General features: G+C 29.9%; 1 protein-coding gene across 2 annotated transcripts in view; it reads right to left on the bottom strand.

The window, feature by feature from the left end:
* LOC115236667 (thyrotropin-releasing hormone receptor-like) overlaps positions 1-11,771 on the bottom strand; it is a 38,951-nt gene extending 27,180 nt beyond the window's left edge. The window contains exons 1-2 of one of the 2 annotated variants that reach the window (XM_029809256.1): positions 10,869-11,771; positions 7,870-9,057 (exon numbers count right to left, since the gene is read on the bottom strand). In XM_029809256.1, coding sequence (XP_029665116.1) covers positions 7,870-8,751 — 882 coding nt within the window. In that variant the 5' untranslated portion in view covers positions 8,752-9,057; positions 10,869-11,771. The remainder of the gene's footprint in view (positions 1-7,869; positions 9,058-10,868) is intronic. The other variant, XM_029809257.1, reaches the window with a different exon arrangement.
* Positions 11,772-14,374: the final 2,603 nt, after the last annotated feature.

Genomic DNA, 14,374 nt, shown 5'->3' with positions numbered 1-14,374 from the left:
TGGTATTCAGCAAAGAGGCTTATTTTATGACGGCGGAGGGCGGATTCTGGTTAAAATTGCGAGCGAGGAAATCGAAGGCTCCTGTTGCGCATGAATGCTTATCGAACGGACAGAGAGTTCAGGACGGAGATAAATTGTATCCATAATTTATAAGATTCACTTCAAGTATAACACCATAAAGAAGGTACTTTGTAAGTTATCGTTTTAGGCAAGTCTAGCCTCGTAGTTTTTCTTTTTTCTTTTTAAAAATTTGATATAAAAAAAAGAGTCAAAAACTCTCATTCCGTATATTGTAAAGGGCAAGTGTTGCAGTGTTTTTGCTTTAATAGATGCAATTATTTTTATATCAAATATCTGTTTATATTCGGACAAAATATGTTTTATAATCAATATGGTGTTATTTTGTTTATACAATTATTGTAATAATAATTACTGTAGTTAGTGTTTTTAGGAAACGCGAATTTATAATATGAATTTTGTTCTAATTAGCTTAGCTATATATGTATGTATACGCACACACAATATTTAAATTGTAAAAGAATTTTAAATATAAAAAAAACTATATTACATATAGTATTATATATATATATGTATATATAATACAAAATGTCCCAAAATCATCGCAACAATATCAAAATAGGTTATCATTTTTTGCAAATTTCTAATTTGTCCTATCATGTATCTTTGTAATTAAGCTCCAAATTAAAATTCTGTTAAAGTAAACTTGACTTAAAATTAACTAAGAAATGTAGTTTTGTTAATCTTTTAATTCCACATAATTTAATTTGTAAAAGGCTTTTCTCTCTTTTTCAATCTTATATTTCGCAAATTATTAATGACTCAACATATTTGCTAAGAAAAAATTGTCTCTAAATTAGTCAGAAAATCTGCTCTCAAAAGGATATCCGATAGTTTGATCAATTCTGCATAATACATAAACAAATTAATTTTTTTTAGTTTGTAATTATCCACTTAAATCAAACCTAAAGGTTATATAAAGTTTATTATTTCCTTTATTATGAAACATTACAAATGATTGTATTATTATCTGTCAAGTGCTATTATGTTTCTAAAGAAAATAACAATCTCTTTTCTCAGCATTTATTGACTGAGATAAGAGGCTATTATTTATTACACACTCTATTATTTTTTCTTAACGAAAAATACTATTCCATACATTGCATTTCGTACAAATGTTTTATAGGGAGATTTCATACATATTTAATACAGTATAACATCATAGTAACAAATTCTATCTGATGTGTTGCACGTGCTCATACAAAATGCATTGCCTAAGAGAGAGGACGTATATTTAATATTTGATATATAGCCTCATTTACTTCTATATATATAAACACTTATATAAATTTTATAAGAGAAATATTTATATCAAGAGATTTATTTTATTAACATTTCTCATAAACAATCGTATTTTTTGTTTGCATACACATTCAATAGCAATAATTTATGTAAATGTATTTACATATATAAAGCGTGAAGGATCAGTAGAAAACATATATTTATTTCTGCATGTATAATAACGAGGAGATAATTATTGCGATAATTATATTTCAAAAATTAAGATTCTCCCACAAATAAAATCTGCATAACGCTTAAGAGAGAGTTTTTATCTTATTGATATTGCAATATCTGTGTGACCGTTCAAGAAATTAATTTAATTTTTTAATCTTGTAATTTTCTCTATTATCATTATACAATCGAACAATTCACTTAGTACATGCAATATAATAAACAAGATACACAGTGGGATTCATGATATAAAAATTTTGTTACTTATTTGTTTAATTTTTCTTAAATCTTTTATTTTACAATAGTATATAATTTAATGATATTATATAATAATTTAAATTTTTACAAAAGTTAAATCAATTCCAGATTTTTGTAAGAAAAAACTTGTTCTTAAGACATTAAGCTTTCGTGAAAGCTTGTGATAAATGATGGTCTTTTCTGTCTTATCTTTAAAACAATTTTTTTATTTTAAGATATAAACGCATTTATTATTTTCTTACTAGACAAACCTTTCGCTCTAAGCAATTTGCAGTTTTGATTCGCAATGAACAATGTGTAATCCCCTGCCGTTTTCATCATAATTTTGTGTACATAGTTAATGGTAAATTTATAAAACATATATAATTTCTACATACTTGATTTTATAAATCCTCTAACTCTAAATGCAACTCTTGTAGAAATAATCCTCCGGTCCAATAGCATTTCAACTATTTTATGCTTAATTAAGACTTACATAAAAATTTAAAAAAAAAATTTTCTCTGGCGGATGATTGATTTTGTTTGAGATGTACCTTTGAAATGCAAAAAAAAGAATATAAAGAAATCATTAATTACTTTGAATATATTTATAAACAAATATTCAGATCGGCAAAATGTATCGAAATTCAAATTATATAAATTACATTATTTTCATATATAAGAGTTCATTTATCAATGAAAACAACAAAAAATTTTGTTAATATTAATTGACACCTTTTATATTTTCTAAAGACATGACTGTTAGTTTATTATAATAAAACAAGTCTTTCTCTATTCAATTAAAAGAGAGAGGGAAAGCAAAAAATATATATTATATATGATCTATTTCTAAATTGAATAACATTAAGTAAAGTTCACGTATATTAAATGAAAAATGCCGTTTTTAAGTGCTAGAAATAGTTTTGATCACAAAGATAATATAAAAGTATTGGTATTCCAAACATTACGAATATTCAATAATTGAATGTACATAGAATGAAAAAAGCGCAATGCACAAGAATTTTGCTCCGAATACCAGAATACAAATAAGACGATGCGATGGTTCCATTAGAAGCGCATTTCGATTCTTTTCTTCAATTTTCTGTTAGAAAAGTAATAACTATGGAAATCTTATCCATTTTTTGTTCAAAATGTCTCTCAGAAAATGCGTGTGTGAGATTTATTCCAAAATATTAAATTTATCTAAAAGTGCTTATGAATAACGTATTTAAATAATTTAATCATTTTATATTTATGCATTCTAATATATTAAAAATGTAAAAAAAAATAGGAACTAATAAGCACACTATATCTCTTATCAGACATTAAAAAAAGCGAAACATCTTTCCTCCTATTCGTTTTCAATATCCACATATTGGTCATATAGAACATGTAAACTTGGTTACATTTTGCCGAGAAAATCCAATTTTCACGCAAATCTAATTAGTAAATAAAAATAAATTACTACTATTAAATACTAATTCTATGGTTAAGTCGCATTGCGTTTTTTTTTTTCGTCTTCAATTCGTGTTACTGATAATGTGACAACTGCGCGCACTACAATCGATATAATGATTATATTTTACTTGATAAAAGATATATTAAAAAGTTTAGTGACGCTAAGCGTTTACTTTTTTTACTGATACTTAAATTTATCATTTAACTTCACTTGCTTGCAGATAGTAACTTTGAAAATAACAGCACGTGTCCTTTGTCAAAGAAATGACGGCACGAAGAATGCCGCGTCCTACATTCTTTGATTTATGTTTAACGTTTTGTATTTTGTAAAATACGACGCAGTAACAATATTGTGACAATTTACACAACGACGAACACGGCGTTAAAACGAACTAAAGAAAGAAATTTTTATTGCAATCTACTATACAAAAATAAAAAATAAGTTTAAATGTATTAATTTTCTTAAATTTTTATTTTTAAGAAGATTAATACATTATTGCGTGTATTCGATGTTTATCGCGCAAGACTCACGATTTACATACAAGACATTAAAATGTTGTACCCGAAATCGATCATATTTGTAGCATTCACAATAAATAATAAAACATAATAATAAAATAAATATAAAAATCATAAAAAATCATATAATACATAAATAATAAAAAATCTTAAGTAGAATTATTAAAATATGAAAAAAATTTCTGGAGAATTCCAGCAAGGCGGAAATATAAAAATGTTTATTTTACAGATCTATAAACAAAATAAAATTATTAATTTATATTTAGTTTTAATTATTATTCATTTATCTGAATATGTGTAAATATAATAATATATATAAATTTATCTCGTAAAAAGAGTTATAATATTTTTTGTAATGATCAAATACCACTTTTTTTTAAACAATTGCAACAATATATATTTTTTACTTGGTCAGCTCAATAAAATAATGCCTTTGATAAAGTAATAACTTTATTTCCTTGAAATTGTCTCTATATGCGTTATAAACTAAATAAGTATTTTATGTTGTTTCTAATATTAATTCCCAACAAGAAGCGACAGTTTCAAAATTTATTTGCTATCCTCAAATAACATTCAAACCTCAAATAACTTTCAATCTCGTCTAAATACGGCAATCTCAATCTCTTCAACCTTCAATTTCGCATCAAGAGATTTGTAATGTAATTAAATATACGCAAGAGAGAAGTGTACCGACAAACATCATAACATCGAAATCGATAACAGGGTACTGGATAATTTTACTCAAAATTATAATCAAAATATGCAACTCACATTTATGTGAAAAATTATTTATTCATATATATACACACTGTTTCAAAATCACATTTTTTTACTCATCAGCAAATTTTTGGATAAATTTAGGAAAATGATTTTTCCTTAGAATGAGAGTTCAGATATATATATATATATATTATAAATAATTCTCCATTTTATATATGTGTGTATATATACGTAAAATGCGCTTCAATAGTGATCATATGAGAAAAAAAAAAAATCCTTCAACAAAATATTTTTTTAATTATTTCTTTGTTTATTGTTTTATAAAAGATATATGATATTTTATAAAAGAACCTATAAAAGAGATCTCAAATTATGCATAAAAACTTTCCAAACGTCTCGATAGTTCCAAGCTGCATACATAATTAAATCATGAATCAAACATCAACATGAAGAAAAATGGAAATGTTTATCAATCATTAAAAATTGAATGCAACAATCTAATATTTTGGATTATTATTATGAAATTTGTGTTTGCAGAGATCAAATTACTCTTATCTCTCGATATATCGGATAACGGATGAATTCAAATGCTGAAGCAATGTATATATTTATTATTTATGTTTGTTGCATTATAATATGTAATTTATTTAAACACAGATGATAATAATAGCGGTATTAAAATGATATCGGAGCGTATTTATAATTGTAAACACTATATTTTCGTTCTTAATTATGTTACTAAATAAAAGTACAATAACTTAATTTAACTTGTTTATAGCCAAATTAAAATACGTAACGTTAAAAGGGATAAATAAATCAATATCAAGATACGAAAGTATAGATATATTTCAAATAGAAAATTTATTTTTTGTAGTAAATATTCTTTTCTTTTTTTTTTTTGTTCTACTCAGATGCACAAAAAGATTCTTATTCAAAAACGAAGCAAAGACGAGCAAACCTCTAAAGGATTTTTTTTTTAGTTTATCGATGCCCTATACACTCCCAAAGTTTTGACATTTAATTTCGGGACATCCTGTATATATATATACATGGTATATTCTTATTTTCCCATAAATATTTTCTTGAAACATATTTTATGGATATGTTTCTCTCGCGTGGATTACAATAATGTGTCTAGCTCGTAATAGATATATCTCGAGATTTATGTCGCAATCTTTCCCGCCCCTATATCCACCCACCAGGGGCGATATCAATGACCGGGCAAAAGGCAGATTCCGCGCGATTCATAATGTGTCGATAACACACCCAAGAGCGATTATAAACAGCAAGCATAGCAGGAAGCGCCGGCAATGCACACACGTCGATCCGTAAAGATGAATGGCGGTTAGTTATGTAAGCCGCGGGAGTATTTATACGTTGGTCGAAAATAGTCGGCGAACCGCATTCGAAGAAGCGGTACGTTCCTCTGATACCACCATATAGATATCGACACACTTTTTATATCGGGGCGACGATATTGGATAGAAATAAAAATTTCAAAGCTTGAATTTTATAAGAAGTTGACTTTTTAAATATGTTTATTCTTGTCTAAACAACAATTTAAACATAATTCGACATCTTCATATTTTTGAAATTTCCCCGTTCGATAATATCTTGTTATACTTATATCAATTATAAAGAGCAATAATCGATATTGATTCTCATTGTCAGTCGAAGCGTGTCCCATATATTTTCAATATAAATCAATTTTTGTCTGTTTTTTTTTTCTTCTTTCTGTGGTACTTTTTAGAAATCGTGAGAGTGGATATACTATTTCCAGATTTGTTGATGTTTCCGATTATATGTGCTCGTTTCGATGCTCTACTCATGCCAACATCATACACGATCGATCGCAAGGAGAAAACTCAATATTTCAATGTTTACTTCTAAGGATTTATGACAACATACGTAAGAAAAAATATTTCTAATCGATATCGCGAGTACTATATATTCCAAGACCCCAAAATTTTCAAAAGTAATAAACCTGGAGAAAAAATATGACAAACGAAATAATACCAGCGTCAACATTTTTGTTGCATAAATTGGGTCAAATTTCGAAATCACGAATCGTTAATCACTTAACGATTAAATATAATAGAAAAGCTCCAAAGATAGTAAACAAAAACTAGAAAGGACAAAAGAAGCAATTAACGGATGTCAGTAAGATATAATCTGATTTAAAAAACAAAAATCATGCAACACATAGTTCTTTAATAAATTAAAGAACTAAAGCATTATATATAAATTAACAAAATCTGGATTACAGAAGTCACAATTAGAATTAAAATTATAAAATATAAAGCGCATTTTGATAATAAGAAGATAATGAAGATTTATTTCGAGGATTCATTTCCCTTATGGGCTACTAAAATGTGCTTTATATTTTGTAATTTTAATTCTAATTATGACTTCTATAATTCAAATTTTATTAATTTATTATTATTTGAATCTGATTATATGTTACTGACATCCATTAATTGCTTGTCTTGCTCTTTCTGATTTTTGTTTACTTAACGATTAAATTCTGTTTCGATGATATCTTTACGCATATTAAAAATTTTTCAAAATTATAATAAAAATATACAATAATTGTATATTTATTTAATAGTTGTTCAGTAATAGCCTAACATATACGCAATAAATTTGTATATGAAAAATATTAACATAAAGCGTGCACGTGCTATTAACTATTTAATAGTATATATGTATTTATTTAGTAGTTATTCAGCAATATATATATCCCAGCATTCGCAATAATCTTGTATATGCAAACTCATCATAAAGCGTGCACATGTATTAACAATTTAATAGTTTCAATTACAAACAATATCCATATATATATATACAATTAAAACATATAAAGAGAGAGAGAAAGAGAGCAAAAAATATATTTTAAAATTTATTGAAGTTTAAGAGTTTTGATATATATAAAGAAGTTTACATATTGTTTCAATGTTTATTAAATGTTTTTGAATAAAATAAACCAAATTATTTAATTTTTTTATGTGTTCAGTTTACAAATTGTCATTTAATCTAAAAATTAATTAATTTTTTTAGAAACTAATTAAGATTATGTTGAAATAATATCAATATGTTAAAGAATTTTATTTTAAATGAAAATGTTTATACATATATAGTAACACATCTATATGAATATTTTAATTAGTTTAGAAAGAAATTAGTATACGCTCTACTTTAAAAAATTAGCGATAAAGCAATAAAAAATGTTTTATAATAAAAGTGCAAGTACAAGTGAAAATACTTCAATTAAAGCTCTTTGTAATATACAAAAAATACGAAACAAGATTCAGCATCGGAAGACAAAAATTAAATCTTTTCGTGAAAGGAAAGCCAATACGCAATAATGCAATCGAGAACCGAAATCTGTTCTCAATGGAAACTTACCGGGATTCGATTGAGATTGATATCGGCCTTCTCCCTGTTGACGCAATTAGTGGTGTAACCGGGCTGCTCCTGGTTGAATCGCCTGCCGAACTCGAGGAGATTTCTCATGATCATGGTATTCATCACGATGATGAGCACAAGTGGCACAATCAAGCTCGCTATGCTGTCGATAATGCTGATAATTCGCATGGTTTCCAGATACTCGATCCTCAAATCGCACACCTCGTCGCCGTCTTGGTTCCTTATCACCCCGGCGGTGATGAAGCAGTACGAGTGGCTGACCAGGGCGAAAAATGTCAGCACCAATATGATCGTTTTCGCGCGTGCCACGGTGCACATATGCGGCCGATGAAGCGGATATTGAACGGCGATGAATCTTTCAACGGTGAAGGCGACGATCAGCCAGACGCTGAGCGAACTACAAACCGCACTAACATACACCAATGTTTCGCACCAGCCGTCGTTGTTGAAGACCCTCCAGCCTACCGTACTGTTAAGCCACACCAGGAGCAGGGACATGAGAAAACCGAAATCGGCGGTGGCCAACGCGGCCAGGTAGTAGCTGGAGCTGCGCAGCTTTAGATGCGTTTTGAGAAAGACCACGCACGACAACAGGTTGCCCACCAAGCCCAACAGAATAATGGACGGTATATAATACAAGTGACAAAAGTCTAGGAGAAAGTATAGCTTGGTGCAGATCCCATCCAGTTCCTCGTCCATCTCGAAAATCGTCTCAAAGCTATGGTTATTTTGATAATCGTAGTTCGTCCAATTCGTCGGCGACGCCGATCTTCGGAATCGTGGTGACAGATTGTCAATCGTCGACGATATCTGATGATATCTCGAGACTCTGCTCGATAGTTCTTGAAACACGGTGAACATGGTTGCACTGTATGACGAGATCACATTAACGAACAAAGAAAATTCCCTTCGACAATTCTCTTCGTTGTTCCAGAAACTCCTGGACGCGATCAGCTGCGATGTGCATCAGCGCGTAATGCACGTCGCAATAATATTGGCCATTCTCCAGGCTCGTAGGTGTGACGATGTTGATACAGACCAGGCCAGTGTGGACTATAGAGTTTCACTGAACGCTCGAATCACGGGTGTACGATCGGCAAAATGATTGTCCGATGGAAATTCCCAGCTTTTTCCTCTCGTATAACGTATACCTTACGCTGATAAAACCTATTGAATGAGAATGCGTGTTTGACGAAGACTCGTTAAAATTGTCGACACGAACGCGACAGTATTCCGCGCACTCGAATCGCGCGTGATAAGCAACATTGTTGTTCGATAAAAGCTCTTCCTTTCTTTCCCCCAAGTACGGAATATCGCGCGATGCGAAAAAAAAATCTATTAGAGGTGAATGACGAGATATTGGCGGAGGCACTCTAAATTTGCGGTCAATAAATATATAAGCGATAAATTCTAAACAATATCGTAGATGTTCCAGAATCGAGTGTCTGGTACGCGTTGAAGTTTAGGCCTATTTTTATCGAGCTAGCTTATTCGAAATCAGTGTGCTCGAACTAAAAAGCTAACTTGATCCGACACGATCGGTTGCAAGCGCGGTCGCATTCCGCTGCGGAAAACGTTTGGATACTTTCCAACGTCGCCGACACGGCGTTTTAGCGTCCGGTATTGAGCGCAGGATTGCAGCGTTTAAACATTCGGACATTCGTGTTTGTTCGACACAAATTTTTTTCTCCTGTCCAAACGTCCGTTTAAACGGGTGACACAACCGTTTACATTTTCAGTCTGATTACATTCAATTTAATTACGTTTGCCAAAGGAATGCAGCCGAACAGAGGAATGTTACCACACTCGATCGATACAATTTCGCCTAATGCGTCCACATTCGCGCATTATTTAATCAATTTTTCCCGGATTCTATAGTAATTTACGTTTATTTTACTCTATGATAACACGCGTGTTAATTCAATTTCGAGGAAATCGCGAATCCATTATATTCGTCATTCATTTGTATTTGAATTATTCAATTGTGGTTCAATGATAATGCCCGAATAATAGAAAATGAAGTTTTGATGAAATCCGTATTATACCGTGTCCATAAGATAAACGAATTTGCGGGTTCATTAAATAATTCACGATTGGAGAAATATAAGACAATTGCTATCTATATACACGCTATTTTGTATGATATAAGATATTTTCTGATAAGAATCTTTACGCTATCATCATCGGCGCGTTGAAATGTTTCGTGTTAATGAAAATAACTCGCAATTAAATAGGGAGATGCAAGACAATTGCTTTCTATTTTGTATAATATAATACATTCTCTGAAGAGAACCTCCACGCTAACATCAATTGGCGTGTCGAAGTGTTTCGTGTTAACGAGAACAAAATCGATACGTATATTGTTCTTATTGTTAGCCGCAATTCCGTTCAAATTCCCGTGTTTATTTCATTAACATGAAAACGAGAAAACGCGTTTATACTTAATAGCTTCCTGTAATGGATTTCTTAATTGTATTTCTTAATGGTCCATTTTTCTCCGATTATTTTCGCGTCTGACTGATTGCAAATCGAGCTGAGCCGCGCATTAAAAGTCGATTTATTGATTCGACAGCTTGCAGTACATTTAAGCCGGCGAGATAAATGCGGAAGCGTAGCGGGATTGATAAACAGCGCGCGCGTTTCCGCAAGAATGCGATTTCATCGTACACGGCTTACATTCGTTGCATTCGCTCAACCTTGACTCGAATAGCTTCCGAATCTCTAAAGCGTATCTACAGTTTGGCTGATTCAGCGATCATAATCTAGCGCAGGAGGTTTTCAGATATCTCGCGTGTTAAAGAGAAGAGCCACCGATACTTATTTACGCATTTTTTTCTCTTTTTTTTTTTTTTTTTTTTTTTTTTTTTTTTTTTTTTTTTTTTTTTTTTTTTTTTTTTTTTTTTTTTTTTTTGAATTACCTCTTTGTATGTATTCGGAGTGCTAGATCGCTTATTAAATTATCAAACGCGCCGACTTACCGTTTAATTAAATTGCACAGTCACTGGCTCGCACTTCACAATTTCATTAAGTTTGCTCGCGCAACGCGCCTCGTTGAATAATTCTTAAACAAGAACCTTCGTTCGAGAAATGTATTATATAATACACTACAAGTGGCGCATTTAATTGTCACATCTCGCAGGAAATAAAATTATACGTATTATTCACACGTATTTTCCACGCGCACTTTTTTCATTAATTCTGTTTTTTCCCATCTTTTCGCTTGTCACTACGCGCAGAGATTTCAAGCGAAGATTGGAAACAAAATGTAACTTCTTGATATAACGATATTGTACAGCATTCTAGCAATTATGTTCCAAGCTTTTCATTCTCTTAATCTGACAATGTATCTTTTATCCGGTGTAAAACAAAAAGAAAAACTGTTTGGTTTCTTCAATTAAATCTCTTTAGAATAAATAATCCTTTAATCTCGTTGAAGCACCAATTTCTTATGCTCGACAATCTGTGAAACTGTAACACTCGATTAAAACATCCTCGAAAGATTTTCAATCGTCGAACTTGTACACTGATTGTAATTGAAAAGTACAATGTATTCTGCAATTTCCATTGAAATTGAACCGGGATTGCAGAGAGAATTTTTTTTGTCGGTTTTATGGATGTGATAATGAAACTGTCAAAAATGTTTTTTTCAAATAAAAAGCACTTCAGAATTTTCGTACGATTCGACGAGTGACGAAAATATAGTACGTATGATTTGCAATCTTAATTTAAATTCAATCATCCAGCAGAACGTCCAGAAATTTTCTGACGATTCCGTCTCTTCGATAATCGAGCTGTAACATGAGTTTTGAAATTTTGAATACGATTCACGATCTAAACGTCATGTGAGAAAAAATATATTTCACGATATATATATATATATTTAAATAGGATCGCCACACACACAAACGCGTATATAGGAAAATGTGCGCGTCGTGCGGTGAGAAACGTCGTCGGGTAAACTGGGAGCACGGGCTTCTATGAGAACGCATCTGTCCCAAGCCAAAAAGTTCCGCCGCATGCGCCTTGCCGAGGATCCTGCCGGCGTCTCGGACGCCGCCGACGTCGACGACGCCGGCGTCATTGGGCTTCTTCACATCGTTCTACGTCTCACGGCTTCGAAAAGCGATTGCGAAGAAAAGGGCTTGTCTTTTTTTCGTTCCGCAAAAATAGAATGAAGATTACAAGAAAAGGAACATCTTTTTCTCGTCCTCCAGAAATGAATAGAATGAAGGATAGACGTGTCGTCGGATTTTTTACGCAGAAATTTATTATTAAAAAAGGAATAATAATTAATATCTAAGATTTAAGTTATTTATAATATCCAATATATTTATACTGCGACATATATTAATATGCATTTTCTATGCAAAATGTATGTAAAATAATATGCATTATATATGCAAAATATATGTCAAAATATATATCAAAATATGTATCAAATCAGATAATCTTAAAAAAGATTATCTTCTATATTAATAACATTTATCTATGTCACTACGTGAAAATTATTTATCTCTGGAACTAAATAAATACATTTTTAAGTGTTTCTTTAGTTTACTTATATTGATACAATTAATACAATTAACATAATTATTTTGAAAATTTATATATTTATAAAAAAGTTTATGGGAAGAATATTATAAATTACACAAAATAAATTACAATTCTTAAAATAAATGTTATTTAAAAATTATAATTTAAATTACAATGAACAATAATATATTTTTAAGATCGTATTTTAGAGATTGTAAATTTGTGACGTTTGTCTGACAAAAAAATTATCTTATATGCAGAAAATGAATTGGAAAATAAAAAGGGAACGCTAACTTTATAATATAAAATACATATAATTGTTTAAAATATATAAATACATGAAAATATGCAAAAAATACGCAAATATGCACAAACATGTAAATATGCGCAATATACACAGTTAAATATGCATTTCTAGAATGCCTTTTTGATAAGATAAATTTCTATTTTGGTCTTACTTTCCAATCTGCTTTCTAAAAAAATATGCAGTTACATAAAAATCCGATGTGATTTATCACACATTTTGATGAAATACAAACAACTTTGTTATCAATAATATATTGATTTATTAAATTTGTTACTAGGAGATTTTTTCGACATACAACGTATTTTTATATCAGGTATTACACATTTTTTCAAGTTATTTTGAAACACATGTCGTTTCGAGCATCAGAGTTTTGATTCGAGATATATTGATTTTTTTGAAGTCATATAGAAGAATCCATTGCACTATACATATTGTCGGGCTTCATCTTACGTTACCTTACATCTCTATAAATACGTCGTTTCGAACAAATGATTGTGAAGAAAGAGCATTGCGATCTCCTTTCCATCTTGCAACAATGGGATAAAAGAAATATCATAGCACTTTGAAGATTTCGAAGCATGAAATTTCCACAACAAATATAAAAAATTTATATATTATATTTTTATACGCACATTATATCAAGAAACTTATAAAATGCAAAATATTTTATATATTTTACAAGTTTTATTTATAAAAACAACTTAATCGAAGTTTAATTTAAAATGGATCGCTTTTTCGATAAAGTTACGAAAAAAAATCCATTATCTACGCGAAATTTTTTGCTGCCTTTATTATAGAAGATTCCGGTCGAATAACCTATTTGAATTAATTCTTTGTTGAATGACTAACAGACTTTTTTTCAAACAAGAGTATTGAAAGTTTGGTAGCTTTTACGTTATAAGCCAATAAAAATCCAATTAAATTTTAAAAGATGATATTGTCCCTTTTTATTTATAATATAATATTTAGCAAAGATCAGATATTGCGGCATAGAAATTAGAATAGAATCTATATTGTTGTATTTTTTGTATAGTTGACAAATTTAAGAAATTTCTTACTATTTTCCTTATCGCATATCATAAAACTTTCAATAATTAAAATACGGACATGTAATATATTCATGAAACAATAAATATGTTCGATATTGCGTGGGTTAGTATTATTATGTTAATGGACATGTATAAAAGATATGTTAAATTAATTGACATATGTCCAGATTCACAAATTTAAATAGCCGACAATGCGAAATATATTGTATGTTTATATTTACTTCGCTGATAGTAAACTAACTTTGAATTTTATAAATGAAAAACATTTATTACCTACCTTCCTGCGATGTTCTTGAAGAAAAAGGAAGAATACGAAACAATATTGTTTCGATTTTGATGACTACTTCTCACGCCGGAAATAAGTTTCTTTCAGACATGATAATTTCCTCACACATTTCGACTTTTAATTTCAAAAAGGATTCCAAAAACTTGGTAAAAACGTTCGCTTTTATTCATTATAATTTTTTTATGAATCTTAGAAGTATTTTAAAATATCATTGCGCATCAAAAAATATATTATAATTAAATAATTAAAGCTTACAATTAAAGATATATCTTTTATTTTAATACGCGCCGCACTTTTTCATTTCTTCGC

The sequence above is a fragment of the Formica exsecta genome, unplaced genomic scaffold, assembly GCF_003651465.1.
Source record: "Formica exsecta isolate Colony F162 unplaced genomic scaffold, ASM365146v1 scaffold26, whole genome shotgun sequence".
Lineage (NCBI taxonomy): Eukaryota > Metazoa > Arthropoda > Insecta > Hymenoptera > Formicidae > Formica > Formica exsecta.
This window is presented reverse-complemented; position numbering and strand designations above follow the sequence as displayed.